General features: G+C 35.5%; 1 protein-coding gene across 5 annotated transcripts; it reads left to right on the forward strand.

The window, feature by feature from the left end:
* Nucleotides 1–41: 41 nt before the first annotated feature.
* LOC128178138 (protein FAM227B-like) lies at nucleotides 42–15,803 on the forward strand. 5 transcript variants are annotated; one of them, XM_052845161.1, is made up of 18 exons: nucleotides 42–132; nucleotides 1,672–1,848; nucleotides 2,222–2,330; nucleotides 2,745–2,885; nucleotides 3,567–3,637; nucleotides 4,028–4,042; nucleotides 5,732–5,881; nucleotides 6,983–7,081; nucleotides 7,453–7,557; nucleotides 7,716–7,842; nucleotides 8,286–8,420; nucleotides 9,908–10,179; nucleotides 10,346–10,499; nucleotides 10,662–10,740; nucleotides 11,234–11,384; nucleotides 11,900–11,938; nucleotides 12,334–12,351; nucleotides 15,519–15,803. In XM_052845161.1, exons 2-18 carry the CDS (start codon nucleotides 1,696–1,698, stop codon nucleotides 15,603–15,605), a joined length of 1,905 nt encoding a protein of 634 aa, XP_052701121.1. In that variant the 5' UTR covers nucleotides 42–132; nucleotides 1,672–1,695; the 3' UTR covers nucleotides 15,606–15,803. The 5 variants fall into 5 exon arrangements, with proteins under 5 accessions (XP_052701121.1, XP_052701123.1, XP_052701122.1 ...); XM_052845163.1 differs by lacking the exon at nucleotides 11,900–11,938; XM_052845162.1 differs by lacking the exon at nucleotides 4,028–4,042.
* Nucleotides 15,804–16,970: the final 1,167 nt, after the last annotated feature.

Consider the following 16,970-nt stretch of genomic DNA (forward strand, 5'->3'; position numbering starts at 1 on the left):
GCAAGAGAGTTGCCATCGGAATACCTTTAGAGGAAGAAGCAGTCGGAATACCTCCTGATTTTACTATAATTAGGCCAAGTGCGTTCTTGACAACAGTCTGAACAAGTGATTTTATTTTTAAGATATATTGTAGTAAGTTTCCAACTCATTCAACTGTTAAATATATCTATTATGAATGTTATACTTTAAGATTGCTACATGTATATGGTGTATATTTTATATATTTCATTCAGTCTGGCCAGTGGGTCACTGTATATCTCGCATTATCTCGAATTTCCTAGTTTTCTTTGGGTAAAAAAAATTGAGGGATGATCAATTTCAGGATTTAATATTATTCTTTTAATACATTTGAAAAATAAAACTGCATTTTATTTAGAGTTTAAGGATCATAAAATATATGTGAAATTAATCTTTAAATTCCTAAAATGATATACATACAAACTGTTCTCTGTATACTCTGTCCCAAGATATTTTGGATTCACGTTTGGACGATTTTTAATAAAAATACACTTACCTGTGAAAGAAGTGCAATTGAAATAGTTGAAAGGGATATTTTCCAAGATAATTTCATTGACACATTATCATCTTTCACTCGGAAAAATTCACAGGAACGAAAACAGATTCCTTACGGAGATTTATAATGGGGAATGTTTACATCTTTTCTCCATTCGGAATACACTCGGAATACATCGCGCAATATTTCAACGTTATCATCCGGGCTTGCTGCAATGCAAAATCTCCGTAGACATAACATTTTTTAGCATTGTATTGAAACCTGATAAGCTAACAGGGGCGTTTTGACTGAGAAATCTTGGAAATTTTTCATACTTTTGAATGAACATCGTTTGGATCCTGAGGTATTTATAAATATCAAACAATTAAGCCAAACGTGAATCCAAAATATCTTGGGACAGAGTATAGCAAGAAATTTTACAAATTATTTGAAATTCATAAATACATATGGGTTTAAACGATGTTTATTCTCTATTGAAACGCCTCCTCTAGCTTGTCAGATATCAATACAGATCGAGCTATAAATTTAAAATAATAAGACTATGTGTATTTTGCATTGCAAGCAACATAAAAGTACCCAGATTATAACATTGAAAAACTGTGCAAGGTGTTGCGAGTATTTCAGAATGGAAAAAAAGATGTAAACATTTCCCATTATTAATCACTGTAAGAAATTTGTTTTCTTTCCTGTGAGTTTCTCATGCAAGGCAAAAACAGATGTGTCAATGAACAAATCTTTGATTTTTTCCCTTTTATTGATTTCAATTGTATTTAATTGACAAGTATGTTTATTTTCATTAAAAGACATGAAAAAGTGACGAAAACAATAATTTCAGACAGACTTATGTTACTCAAGTTATAAGAGTATTTATAATACCAACAATGCAAATTTTAAATGGTGGGAAATTGGGGGGGGGCGGTTGAAATCAAGTCATCATCTATCATAAATTCAATAATTTCAGTTGATGTAAACATCATCTTAAATGGGACAGATTCAGACTTGGGGCTTACTACGCCAGTAGTATGGCAACTGAGCTTATAAGAATGATTATTATTTGCAAGTTTTGTAAACTATGAAATGGTCCCAAATGTAACAAAAATAGATCATCATAAAAATTACAGGATATACAATATTGAAATGATTTCTTTCTACTATAGATATGTAAATCTGGAGATTTAAGAATGGCGAAAGTAATGGACCCGCATATTGCGGCCATCATGGCTCAATATAACACTCCACCAGGGGAAGAAAAATCACAGGAACAGGTGCCAGAAGAAAATAAAAAACCAAAACCCCCCACAAACTATGAGGAGTTCATGAAAGTGGAAGGACTGGTAACAACAAATTCTCACTAAATAAATACAGTGTATTCTATTTTCACATATTTACATTAATGTGGAATTATCTAAATTCTAGGGGGCCAATTTTTTATGGATTGTGAGTTTTTTGCTAAGTCGTGGGGATGTAATTTTCATGGATGCATCAGGTTTTCAGTTTCAGTAAAATATGATAACTCTTTCTAAATTTGTTTTTTTCGTCGAAGATGTAAATTTGTATGGAAGGGCTGCCCACAAATACCAAGAAAATTGAGCCACCATGAATTCTAATGATTCCACAGTAGACATTTTATTCTAGAAATCATTGTAGTACTTGCATCTCAAACTCAGCAGATGGATTAATAATAGTAATTGTTATTTATTTCAATAGGAGGAATGGCCCCAGAGGCTGACCTCTGAGGGAGCTTTGGATATTTCTGATGAGGCGTTTCTGCTAGGATCTCAGGAAGATATTGCGGCCATTCTCCGGGAGTCGGCACGTATCCTTGTCACTGCAGGAAAATATTAAACTTGAATGAAATATCATGTACACGCTAAACATATTTTATGCAAGGTTTGGAGAACATTGCACATTGATATTTTAGTTGACCAGAAAGGTTTGATATGCATGTATGCAGCAAAAGTGATATCAATGATAGCTACTGGTAGACTATTCATGCTAAAATCAAAACATGGTAAAGCGTTAATTTAGTACAGATATGAAAATATATCATAACTAGGTGCTGTATTTGATCCCCAGTACACAATCTCTATAACTTCAAATTTTGAATAGAATACTTCCCTGCATTATGAACTAAGATGTCTAGAGATGTTGTTAGACCTAGGTCATGATTTTGAGAAAGCCCATATCTTTGAGAGTTTGTCGCAGAGTTTTCCTGAGCTGTTCTCCTCAGCGCTGGGTCTGCACATGTTGGAGGACCTGGAGAATCGATTGGACCAATTAGAGGACAAGCTGAGGTTCTACGCCGACCAGGTCGTTACCGAGGAGAAAAAACTTCAAAAGGAGGAGGACATTCCTTACGGAGTCAGTCGAGGTAATCCCCATTATAAGAAAGAGATACTGGCCAAGTTAACCCCCATACTGATTCAGTTGAGGTAAAGCCAGATATAAACTTTGATAACTGATCGAGGCAGTCAAAGTAACTCCCTTTGGAGTGTTCCTCACAGAGTTAGTTTAGGCATTGCTTGTTAGGTTGATTATCTGTAAGGTATACTTCCTTGATTACCTGTACATGGTAAAAGTAAACTTGGATACAAGAGTATTGCTGCTGAGGTCTCTGTGGAGAATATTTCTCCTGTCAGAATAAGTCAGTTGATGTACCTCTGCATTAAACCTCAGAAACCATGGCTGTTATATACCGTTTGATTCTTATTTTACTCGAGTACTTAATTCTGACATTTGGCAGTTTTGCATCAAATCGCGAGAATATAAAATCGCAAATGCTGAATTATTATCATAATTCCAAAGAGTTACATCTGTCTGAAAAATAAAAGCAAGATAATAAAATCCATGAAATGTGCTTCTTGCGATATTACACGGATATTAATTCCTCGCGTTGATTAGGAATTTACAGTAGCAAGGGGCATTCTTTTTAGAGGTGTTTAGTGTCTGAATTACAACTTACTACAAAGAATGTGTATATGTATTAAGTTTTTTGCTGTATTTGTATAAATATACCGGTATTAATTAAAAGCACTATTTCTCTAAATTTCAGCATTTATAACACAGATGGCTGAATCTGATGCTGTTAAAAGTCACCATAGTGCTCGAGGGAGGAAAACCATGGTAAGTCTTTTATCTAGGTGCCCAAAATTAAGATTTCAAGTGCATGGTTTCATTTTTTGTATGTGTTAATACTTTAGTGAACTAAATAAGTTTATCTAATTATATTTACAGCTTAAGTTATAATAACATAATGTGCTTTTGTGGATATACATGTAGTATAAAAGTGTTTTCTAGGTTTTAAAAAAAACTGCATACGCATCGTTTGAGAACTTATCTTCATATTTAATGATTATTTATGTACATGTATGTGACATCTTTAACATTTATGTAAGCTTGAACAGCTTATAAGTAACATTTTTGTGTGGTTGTATTAGAATGTGATATAGTGTGTCTAATATTGTGTGTTGATTGCAATGTGATGTAGCATGTCTAATTGTGGATTGATTTCAGAACAAGGAGGACTCGGTATATATTTTTTCTTTCATAGATAGCATGGAATTAACTAGCACTTATCTATTAATAGCATGGACCAGTTAATTATAATCAACTAGTGCTGCTCACTCAAACAAAACTAGTTCACCCGCAACCAACAGAACTAACTCTCACCAACCAACACCAATAATGATTTAATCACCCTCAGCAGAGAGATTTTTAAATACCAACACATAGATTTGTTTCACACACACATAACTCCCTGCGAGAATTGCATTAGAGTTTGCATGTTGCCCAGGGTTTGGTGCAAGTTTTACAGAGGCTAATTATAGTTCAGACCACAGATGTAATTTACATGAATTTGCAATTTACATGAAAATTTTGCATGAGTTTCATTTTTGTTTCATCACATTATATGATTTTTTACTATCCCTCTCCGTTAATTAACATGGTACCTGATCATGAAATATACTGTAGACGTACTTTTGTCCGCGTGGTATTAATTTATGCTATGAACGTGGGCACAAATTTTCCACGGAATTTTTTCCCAGTGTACTTAAAGTGCATTTTGGAATGAAATTTTGAAATTGCATGACATGAATAAGGATAAGCGGAAGTTACTACATTATATAACACTTGCATATACGTGTACCTAATGTTTATCGTTTTTATCTATGCAAACTGTCAAACAAATTTGTATTGAGAATTCACATAATAAATAATTGAATCTTCTAAAGATTTGAATTTTCTGTAAATTTACTTGCATGAAATTTAAACTTCTCCCAGCTTGAGATAACGGCACCTGTCGATAATCGACAAATAGCCCCAAGCGGGTCTGTCTTTCAATGACCCAATTAACTACATGCTAAGACCCGTGTTTTTACTGCAATTTTTAGATCCCTTTGTGCTCTGACTATTAATTGATAAAACTGATCAACTCATAATTTAAATGATCATCATGTGGTGTTTCACAAGATGAGTTTAGCCAGCGTCGTAACATCTTGACGGCTAACTAATGACTACCGACCAGTGCACAACCGATAATTACTGTTCACTGTGAATTAACAGTTCTTACAATTTAAGTCTAAAGTTGGACAAATTCTAGGTAATGAAAATCGCTCAAAACCAAATTTAATAATAATTATTCAAATGATTTTTTTTTTCCATTAAAAAAATCAGCGTAAATTTTTACCCGCGGATTAAATTGATATTGTGATTCAGCGGAATTATGACCCTGTGGAAAGAAATACGTCTACAGTTACCAAACTGAATTGTCCAAAACTAGATATCTTAATAGTTATATAGACCCTATCCTTTTAGAAGCCCTTGTCCATTGAGATCATTTAAGTAGAACTTATAGTTATGAAATTAGTTCAATGTTTTCTATCTGAATTATTCATCTTTATAGCTTCATTGATGGCTAGATGGGTAGATGGAATGGGGATTATGATGGTTCCTGTTTTAGTTGTCTATATTTAGCCAGGATTTTAGATAGAATGATGGGTGGGGACGGGAGCTTGATGGACAGTTTAAACAGATCATGGATATTGATTTTCTCTGGTTTTATTCACATGAATAAAAATTATTGTAATCATTGTACCGGGTAATTCCTTTTTTTTTAGATTTGAAATAATGCATTTTATGCATGTATATGTATTGTACATTAACCATTATCCGACTGATGCTTCTATATCTCTCCTCTCTCTCTTCCATTCGTGCCAGGATCTGGTGGAAACAATGATAGAGACCAGAAAGAAGAGCATGGACTACTGTCAGTTCCCGGGATTCCGGCATGGAGAGCTGATAGAACTCCCAGGACAACTGGAGTCCCCACCCATACTTCACAGAGTCACCAAGGCCCAAAACTTTAATGTAAGCGTCTAGATATTGTAACTCTCAAACCAAAGCCCAAAACTTTAATGTAAGCATCTAGATATTGTAACTCTCAAACCAAAGCCCGAAACTTTAATGTAAGCATCTAGATATTGTAACTCTCAAACCAAGGCCCAAAACTTTAATGTAAGCATCTAGTTATTTAACTCTCAAACCAAGGCCCAAAACTTCAATGTAAGCATCTAGTTATTTAACTCTCAAACCAAGGCCCAAAACTTTAATGTAAGCATCTAGATATTGTAACTCTCAAACCAAGGCCCAAAACTTTAATGTAAGCATCTAGTTATTTAACTCTCAAACCAAGGCCCAAAACTTTAATGTAAGCATCTAGATATTGTAACTCTCAAACCAAGGCCCAAAACTTCAATGTAAGCATCTAGTTATTTAACTCTCAAACCAAGGCCCAAAACTTCAATGTAAGCATCTAGTTATTTAACTCTCAAACCAAGGCCCAAAACTTTAATGTAAGCATCTAGATATTGTAACTCTCAAACCAAGGCCCAAAACTTTAATGTAAGCATCTAGTTATTTAACTCTCAAACCAAGGCCCAAAACTTTAATGTAAGCATCTAGTTATTTAACTCTCAAACCAAGGCCCAAAACTTCAATGTAAGCATCTAGTTATTTAACTCTCAAACCAAGGCCCAAAACTTCAATGTAAGCATCTAGTTATTTAACTCTCAAACCAAGGCCCAAAACTTTAATGTAAGCATCTAGATATTGTAACTCTCAAACCAAGGCCCAAAACTTTAATGTAAGCATCTAGTTATTTAACTCTCAAACCAAGGCCCAAAACTTTAATGTAAGCATCTAGTTATTTAACTCTCAAACCAAGGCCCAAAACTTCAATGTAAGCATCTAGATATTGTAACTCTCAAACCAAGGCCCAAAACTTCAATGTAAGCATCGAAAAAAAAAAAAAATGATAGACGGGTGAAAAAAACATGGGGCAAAAAAACCCTGTATAGAGATCTCTTCAGTCAACTTCTGAAGAGAATATTGCATCTCAGTTCCATTGTCATCTAATCAGAGTGGTCCATCAGTGACATTCTCAGGTATGTGATGTTTTGTAATTTTCAGCCTGGATTTCGAAAGTTTTGGAAGAAGTTGTTTTTGTCGGAGGCATCTGTGGCGGTGATGCAGGACACCTTTTGGTGGTTCTTCCTGAACCGCTTCGATGTGAGTACAGAAAGAAGTTATTCTGGAAAAGCCCTTCCTGAACAGATTAACTGTAAAAGATTTTGTTCTATAGTATGTTCTGGGCCTATAGATATGTGCATAGTCCAGCTGTGAAAGATTCTTTTTTACATCAGGTTCGAGGCTTAGGGAAATTAAGAATAACATGTTTATTTTACATTTTAGATATGTGTATAAATGGAACAAGTTCCTAAGTTAGAAAACTAATTTAGCTTACTGCTGGATTCCCATACACTCTAGCCCATAATCTACGCTTAGTTCTTTATTAGGTCTGGTTATGCATTCTTATTCAAAATTTGTATGATATACATGTGTATGTTGGTACAAGAAATTATACTGGTGATCTGTTTCAGCCAAAGAATGTGGATGAGAGGAACCTTTTGTACGACAGGATAGCGGACAGCTTTGTTGGTCTGTTTGCCAGTATTCACAAAGATGTCAAGGACAAATTTTTATCGGTATGGAAAAAAGTTTCATAATCTCATTAGTTTGATTAATGTAATTTCTCATGTAAATTAATTTGATCAGAAGAATTGACTTTGGTATAGGTTTACCCATAATTTTGTTATTTATTAGGTAAATTATGAAATCTGATAAGAAAAATGGATTGTTGTAGGTATACCCAGACTGCCTTGCCCAAGCAATATATATGGCCTATTGGACAGCTTTCCCTGAGTCCCATGCTAAAATGGATGAGACTTTCAAACAAGACTTGCTCAATGTGGTTCATGAATGGGTGACAGGCAAGTCAATGACTAAAACATGAAGTAGTGGTAGTTCATTCAATTTCATTGTGGAATTACCAGTACATGTACTTATATTTGTTACCAGTACATGTACTTATATGTGTTACCAGTACATGTACTTATATTTGTTGGGTTTAAATTAATGTTCCTTTGATTTACCAAAATGTATAGTACATTCAGAGTTGTAATACCCTTGATACAGATTTTTTTTTAATGTTGTTTGTAGATAGTACTTTTAAATTAAATAATTATTATTTCCCTTGAAATCAGATAATGCCCTCCCCTGCAGAATAAACTCATCAGGGCTAAGCATGAAACCACTAAAATTAAAAGAATTAAATTTAAGATATTTCCCTTCAAATTGGTTCCTGTTACCTTGTTGATCACTTGAGGAGATTAGATATATTTGGATAAATTTAGATATATTTGGATAAATTTAGGTTTGAAGCCAGTTCCTGGAACATGGAGGACTTGGAACATTCAGAAAATGGAGGCTAAGGCTCCTAAGGGGCTGGATCGAGAATCAAATCAGGCGACCACAAGATTGATGCAGGCAGCTGCTCTCAATAAAGAAAGTAGGTATCCATACAGGCTAGATCACAAAGCTAAAGTAGTTCTCCATACAGGCTAGATCACAAAGTAAAAGTAGTTCTCCATACAGGTTAGATCACAAAGTTAATGTAGGTCTCCATACAGGCTAGATCACAAAGCTAAAGTAGTTCTCCATACAGGCTAGATCACAAAGTAAAAGTAGTTCTCCATACAGGTTAGATCACAAAATTAAGTAGGTCTCCATACAGGCTAGATCACAAAGTTAAAGTAGGTCTCCATACAGGCTAGATTTCTAAGTTAATGTAGGTCTCCATACAGACTAGATCACAAAGTTAATGTAGGTCTCCATACAGGCTAGATCAAAAAGTTAATGTAGGTCTCCATACAGGCTAGATCACAAAGTTAATGTAGGTCTCCATACAGGCTAGACCACAAAGTTTAAGTAGGTCTCCATACAGACTAGATCACAAAGTCAATGTAGGTCTCCATACAGGCTAGATCACAAAGTTAATGTAGGTCTCTATACAGGCTAGATCACAAATTTAATGTAGGTCTCCATACAGGCTAGATCATAAAGTTATTGTAGGTCTCCATACAGGCTAGATCACAAAGTTAATGTAGGTCTCCATACAGGCTAGATCACAAAGTTAAAGTAGGTCTCCATACAGGCTAGATTTCTAAGTTAATGTAGGTCCCCATATCGACTAGATCACAAAGTTAATGTAGGTCTCCATACAGGCTAGATCACAAAGTTAATGTAGGTCTCCATACAGGTTAGATCAAAAAGTTAATGAAGGTCTCCATACAAGCTAGACCACAAAGTTAATGTAGGTCTCCATACAGGCTAGATCACAAAGTTAAAGTAGGTCTCCATACAGGCTAGATTTCTAAGTTAATGTAGGTCTCCATATCGACTAGATCACAAAGTTAATGTAGGTCTCCATACAGACTAGATCACAAAGTTATTGTAGGTCTCCATACAGGCTAGATCACAGAGTTAATGTAGGTCTCCATACAGGCTAGATCAAAAAGTTAAAGTAGGTCTCCATACAGGCTAGATCACAATGTTAATGTAGGTCTCTAAACAGGCTAGATCATAAAGTTAATGTATGTTTGTTGTCAATTAGGTTAGAGTTAAGTACAGTTGAACACAAGTATAGTGAAGCACCAAGAATGAACAATTTTGATTTGCTTTAAACATATTGATAATATTCTATATTTGTTTATATTACAATTTTTTAGAATAATCGAATGAAATTGTCTTTGCTGTAATCCTGAATTAATGTTATAAGTGTTTTTGCTAAAATGCTATTATACTATTATTAAAATACTTGCTAAATACAATTACTATGCTTATATATATATTCACATAATAAAATATGTTGTCAAAATACTATTGCCAGGTTTTATTGGGCAAATTGTATTTTGCAGTATTTTTCATGTTGTTATATCATAGAATTAATTGTTAAAAATGAAACTTGATATCGATCATGATGACTTTATTTTACAGTGAATCTAAGCCTAGACATGGACTCCTTCAACAAAATGATGGCTGCTCTGGGAGGAAACACGACAGGCCCCTCGTCCACTGTTAGCCCCATCCCCCAGAATGTCTCCCGAGAGGCCACGAAGCTGACCACGATGACAAACTTCACAAACATGACCAATGGGCTGTCCGTGGCGTCCCATAACTTTAACCCACTTCCTGTGGCTCCGTCCCAGAGTTCCATGTCAAGGTTGGCGACTTGTGGAACAGCCGCCCACAGGGTGGAGAAAAAGGAGGTACATGTCCTTAAAAGTCTGTGTACTATATAGATTGAATTTTAAAAAGTGATTGATATAATTTACAATAAGTATAAATTAAGTTATATCATTTAATTGATTGTTTCAGTCCCATTAGCATATTTCAATAAATATTGAGTTATATTGATTGATTGATTGATTTCAGTCCCATCAGCTGGGCCCAGGACCAGATTATGAGCGGGTTCTCTTTAACACCAGCGGTCGCAGTCCACTGATTTCACACTACCTTCATCTAAGACAGCTACGGGATTTCAATCAACCGGGCAAAAAAGTCCGACGAACAGAAATTGCTGCCATGCCATATCCTTTTTGACAATTCAAATTTCAAATACAATGTACCATGAATTTTAGATTTTGAAAATGGATAAGATAAAAGCTTGTACATTTAATTTTTCAAAACTTTAAAAAGTTTTGAGCAACATAAAGTCTGGGTCATCTTGATGCTTTCCTTGACTTGATTACTCCGCCTGGGCCCACCTATAAACAGCTGATAGAAACCCGCAAAGCCATGTCTGAGGCCCTCAAGAAGGAGTACGAAAAGTAAGTCCGCCCAGACGTAGAATCCCTCATTATGTTGATTTTTCATTTTTAGTAGGTTTGAACCATTATGTAAAAAATTATAAACATTTTAAGATGCTAAATTATATTTTCTTGACGTTGAAAAATTGAATCAAAATGCAATATAAATGTCATAATACTTGTATACATACTTGCAGGTTTTAATGGCCTTAAATTATTACTAAAACATTAAAAAAATATTGTGATTAATTTCAGTAAAGATTTCCATTTATCAATGGAAATCAAAAAAGAATATATTTAATGTCTGAATCGGGAGCAGTTTTTGCTAAAATTGCTCTGAAAGTGTACCTATGTTAACTCTGATACAGCATGTAAAATATATCCGCAACACATCCATATTTGCTTACATATTGATCTTCAAATTTAAACAGCAATTACATATATTAAACCATAAAAATGTCAAGGATGAATAAACCCTAAAGATCCACTTTTAAAAGAACCCTTTCTTCTGTAGAATCTGTGATCAGACTCATAAAGACATCATGGACATAGAAAGAAAGAGAATAAAGACGAATCGTGAGATCAGCAACATCACTCGGGAGCTGATGATGACCAAGAACCCGCTCGACATCAAAATCCTGAGTGAACGCGTCATGGCAATAAAGGTACACCATGTCACGCCGAGGCTCGGAAGAACTTTTGGTTGCTTTTATTCATGTTCAAAATTTTTTTTCGAGGTTTTCAAGATCATTCTCATCTTTTCACTCCGCCCAATAAGTTATGTAATATTTCTCATATTCATTTCAATTATTTGCACGGACATCATTAAAATATAGTAGCCAAAAACAGTTTATCACTTGTAAAATGTGTTACAAAGTTTATCTGGCTTCCCTGAAACCAGCAGAAAAATAATATTACAGAATAGTGGATTTCAGTTTTATTATTCCTGAGGAAAACTCGAACATGAAAATCTTTACTGTAAAATGTATAATGAACAAAAATGTTGATTGAATAAAGTCTAAATGAAACATGACAAAGAATTATTTCACAGCTGGTAGAAACTGGATGAAGTTGTCAGAAATCTTGCTTATTATAACTTTGATGGTATCTCTTTATAAAGCTCCTCAGAATTACACTCTAGTAATATATATGCTCTCTCATTTGATTTTTGCCTCAACAGGAAAACAAAGATCCAATCTTACTGAAGAAACTATACAAAGTACTCATGATTTGATTCACGATAAATAGTCACATGTGGAAATTGATGTGTTTTCACCCATACAATTTATCTTTTGACACAAATTGAGAATTTAAGAATTCTACAAATAGACACAGCTAAATATATTGATTAAGTATTTAAACACTGTCAAAACATAAAGCAATATGCACTTTGTGAGAGTTCAACATTTTCACCTGAATTGAAAGCAATTTGATTTCAATCAGAATACATGTATTTGAAATATTGTTTTTTTATGTGTCTAATGATTCAACAATTTCAGTACATGTATATCAAATGATTTTCTGTCAAAAACTTTTTAAAGAATTATTCTAAAGTTTATCTATTTACATAAAATTCCACCACTTCGTACTAACACTGTGATGTAATACTTACAGAACATGAAGGTTATCGAGGTATGACAGCTTATCATAAGTGTTTGTGTGTCACCTAGTATATCTCGCTCACTGAAGACACACAGTGTTTACCCTTGTGTGTTTGCATGACCACATAGAATATCCCTTATCAACAGACAGACAAACTGTCTATTTTTGTGTTTGCATGTCTCCTATAGAACTGATTTATCTCTCATATACCCAGAGTGTCTATCTATGTGTGTTTGCATGTTCAATAGTAACTTTCTCAATGACATACAAACAAAATGTCTAAATCCTTGTGTGTCACCTAGTATCTCACTCAGATACACAGAGTGTCTCTCCTTGTGTGTTTGTATGTCCCCTAGTATCCCACTCAGAGACACAGAGTGTCTCTCCTTGTGTGTTTGTATGTCCCTAGTATCTCACTCAGATACAGAGTGTCTATTCTTGTGTGTTTGTTTGTCCCTAGTATCTCACTCAGATACAGAGTGTCTATCTTTGTGTGTTTGTATTGTCCCATAGTATCTCACCCAGAGTTACAAAGTGTCTATCTTTGTGTGTGTGTATGTTCCCTAGTATATCTCTAAAAGACATACAGTGTCTGTCCTTGTGTGTTTGATTGTCCCATAGTATCCCACTCAGAGTCAAAAAGTGTCTATCCTTGTGTGTTTGTATGTCTCCTAGTATATCTCTCAAATACACAGAGTGTCTATCCTTGTGTGTTTGTATGTCTCCTAGTATCTCACTCAGTCACAAAGTGTCTATCCTTGTGTGTTTGTATGTCCCCTAGTATCTCAGAGACACAGAGTGTCTATTCTTGTGTGTTTGTATGTCCCATAGTATCTCACTCAGAGACACAGAGTGTCTGCCCTTGTGTGTATGTATGTTCCCTGGTATCTCAGAGACTCACAGTGTTTGTCCTTGTGTGTTTGTATGTCCCCTAGTATCTCAGAGACTCACAGTGTCTATCCTTGTTTGTTTGTTTGTCCCCTAGTATCTCACTCAGAGACACACAGTGTCTGCCCTTGTGTGTTTGATTGTCCCATAGTATCCCACTCAGAGTCAAAAAGTGTCTATCTTTGTGTGTTTGTATGTCTCCTAGAATATCTCTCAAATACACAGAGTGTCTATTCTTGTGTTTGTATGTCCCATAGTATCTCACTCAGAGACACAGAGTGTCTGCCCTTGTGTGTTTGATTGTCCCATAGTATCCCACTCAGAGTCAAAAAGTGTCTATCTTTGTGTGTTTGTATGTCCCCTAGTATCTCAAATACACAGAGTGTCTATTCTTGTGTGTTTGTATGTCCCATAGTATCTCACTCAGAGACACAGAGTGTCTATCCTTGTGTGTTTGTATGTCTCCTAGTATCTCACTCAGTCACAAAGTGTCTATCCTTGTGTGTTTGTATGTCCCCTAGTATCTCAGAGACACAGAGTGTCTATCCTTGTGTGTTTGTATGTCCCCTAGTATCTCACTCAGTCACAAAGTGTCTATCCTTGTGTGTTTGTATGTCCCATAGTATCTCACTAAGAGACACAGAGTGTCTATCCTTGTGTGTTTGTATGTCTCCTAGTATCTCACTCAGTCACAAAGTGTCTATCCTTGTGTGTTTGTATGTCCCCTAGTATCTCAGAGACACAAAGTGTCTATTCTTGTGTGTTTGTATGTCCCATAGTATCTCACTCAGAGACACAGAGTGTCTATCCTTGTGTGTTTGTATGTCCCCTAGTATCTCACTCAGTCACAAAGTGTCTAACCTTGTGTGTTTGTATGTTCCCTAGTATCTCACTCAGAGACACACAGTGTCTGTCCTTGTGTGTTTGTATGTCCCCTAGTATTTCAGAGACTCACAGTGTTTGTCCTTGTGTGTTTGTTTGTACCCTAGTATCTCAGAGACTCACAGTATCTGTCCTTGTGTGTTTGTATGTCTCCTAGTATCTCACTCAGAGACACACAGTGTCTGTCCTTGTGTGTTTGTATGTCCCCTAGTATTTCAGAGACTCACAGTGATTGTCCTTGTGTGTTTGTTTGTACCCTAGTATCTCAGAGACTCACAGTATCTGTCCTTGTGTGTTTGTATGTCCCCTAGTATCTCACTCAGAGACACACAGTGTCTATCCTTGTGTGTTTGTATGTCCCCTAGTATCTCAGAGACACACAGTGTCTGTCCTTGTGTGTTTGTATGTCCCCTAGTATCTCACTCAGAGACACACAGTGTCTATCCTTGTGTGTTTGTATGTCCCCTAGTATCTCACTCAGAGACACACAGTATCTGTCCTTGTGTGTTTGTTTGTCTCCTAGTATTTCAGAGACACACAGTGTCTGTCCTTGTGTGTTTGTATGTCCCCTAGTATCTCAGAGACACAGAGTGTCTGCGATTGTGTCTCCCATATTATCTTTCTCACAAATGTCCCTTTGCATACACAGTCTTTCCTTGCGTTCTGCCTATCTCCTGGTATCTTTCTCACAAGATGTGTCTTTTCTGAGTGTGTGCATGTTCCTGTATATATATCTCACTCACAGACACACATACAGCGTGTCTCTCTTTGTATGTCTGCATGCTTATAATATCTTTTACTCACATACATACATACAGGGTGTCTCTCTTTGTATGTCTGCATGCTTATATTATTCTTTACTCACATACATACATTGTCTATCCTTGTGTGTTTTGCATGTCTTGTATAGTATCTTTCTTAATCACAAACACATGGTTCCCTAATTAAAATATAATATATTATGAAAAACAGCCAATTAATGGTGCATTTGAGATGTAAAATGCCCTGTGGAATTCCTTTCTTTTACTGCACTTAATTTGAAGTGCATGAACCACCAAACTGTGTAATGATCATCAATGTTTCTGTACCTGCACATTTCTCTAAAATGCAACAAGAAAAATCTTTATTTTTATTATTACTATACATCAGAACTACCGGTATATTTACATAGACAGAATGACTTGTTACTCATAACTGGGTGTCATCTGCTTATAGATTTTTCATACTGACATGAAAAAAACCCCATGATTCCTGAACAAAAGTATATTTTATGTACTTCATGAAATCTGTTTCTAGAAATTCTACTTGTTATTTCAGTGACATCAAAGTTACCGGGAATAAGAGATATTGATTGCCGTGTTGTAAATACTTAGTACAAGTTAATCCATCAAATAGAATCTCTCTGTATTTGATATCTGTCTTGACAGGATCGGGATCAGGAGATGTCTTTGTTGGATAAAGACTCCGACACTGGTCTGGTGGACCCACTCCACGGCCAGGAGGAAGAGGAATGATGGGATACACGCGGTCAGCGAGCTGTGATAAGGGAAACAACTCCAAACAATTAAAGCTGATTGATCACCTGTACACGGCAGTTCCTTTGTTAACTGATGTTTCTGTGATAAAATGTGTTTTCAAAATGACATTGTATACATGTTATGTATTGTTTGTATGAGATTTCTGACATTCAATAAACAAATTATTAAACAAGACGTTGTGTTGCTGCTGGCAAGTATATTACCACAAGTTCATAAGGAGATCCCATCATAGGCTTGAGTATCGCTAGCTTCCTCACAATGCGATATGTATCATGATGTTTATGTGATACATCATGTATCATGATATAGTTGTCAACTACCTGTAACATTATTTTGCAAATTTTAAATGGTGGTGAATGGATAGTCGGGGAGGGGGGTATTTAATAAACTGATATCTATGTTGCCGACCTCTAAAAGTAATAAGATGGCATTAAACATATATGTGAACCATTTACAAAGTCAATCAACAAACTGTAGAGAGCTAGACAACACTGAGATGGTGACCATCTCTAAGGGCCCCGCTTTAAGTAATGAAAGATAGGATGAAAAGCATTGCAGAGAATTTTGCTTTTACCTTGACCTATAACTTACAAATTTTCCTGCTGGCATAAAACTTTTTTAATTCAATATCATTACCCCTTACATACAGGCATTTTTGTTCAGCCTGAGCAAGATTAAGCAAATGCGAAATAATATACAGTCTAAAACCGATTATAAAGAGATCTGCTATGACCTTCACATTGACTTGGTTCAAATTAAAAGTCACCGCACACCATTAAACCAAAAGCTTTGTGAATGTGAAGTAGGAACCAAATAGGGCCAAGTAATGAATATATAAATGCTCTGAAAAAGAATTTTGTATGATCCAATATGACCTTGACTCTTACAAACTTTATTCAAGGTCACTGCACACCCTATGATCGTAGGCTCTATGTGAGAGAAGTATGAGCTAGATTAGACCAAAGGGAGAAAAGATATGCTCCAGACAAGGATTTTTCATATAATTCTGCTATGACCTTCACATTTGATCTTGAAACTTGGTTCAAGGCCACAGCACAGCCTTCACTCAAAAGCTCTTTTTATGTGAAGTATGAGCCAAATAGGGTTAAGTGGAGAGTATATATTTTCTGAAAGAAAGGATTTTTTGTTTGATCCAATATGACTTTGACCTGCAAACTTCATTCAAGGTTACTGTATGCCCTTTGACCATAGGCACTCTGTGAGTGAAGTTCGAGTCAGATTGGACCAAGCAGAGAGAAGGTATGCTCCAGACAAGGGTTTTTCATATAATTATGTTATGACCTTCAGCTTCGACCTAGAAACATAATTCAAAGTCACTAC

The sequence above is a fragment of the Crassostrea angulata genome, chromosome 3 (assembly GCF_025612915.1).
Source record: "Crassostrea angulata isolate pt1a10 chromosome 3, ASM2561291v2, whole genome shotgun sequence".
In the NCBI taxonomy this organism is placed as follows: domain Eukaryota; kingdom Metazoa; phylum Mollusca; class Bivalvia; order Ostreida; family Ostreidae; genus Magallana; species Magallana angulata.

What these genes read in the sequence shown, in the direction of transcription:
- LOC128178138 (XM_052845161.1), top strand. Translation starts at nt 1,696, where the DNA reads ATGGCGAAAGTAATGGACCCGCATATTGCGGCCATCATGGCTCAATAT. An exon ending in TCCTTACGGAGTCAGTCGAG is followed by an intron (nt 2,886 to 3,566) that starts GTAATCCCCATT and finishes TCTAAATTTCAG; the next exon opens with CATTTATAACACAGATGGCT. An exon ending in CCAAGGCCCAAAACTTTAAT is followed by an intron (nt 5,882 to 6,982) that starts GTAAGCGTCTAG and finishes TGTAATTTTCAG; the next exon opens with CCTGGATTTCGAAAGTTTTG.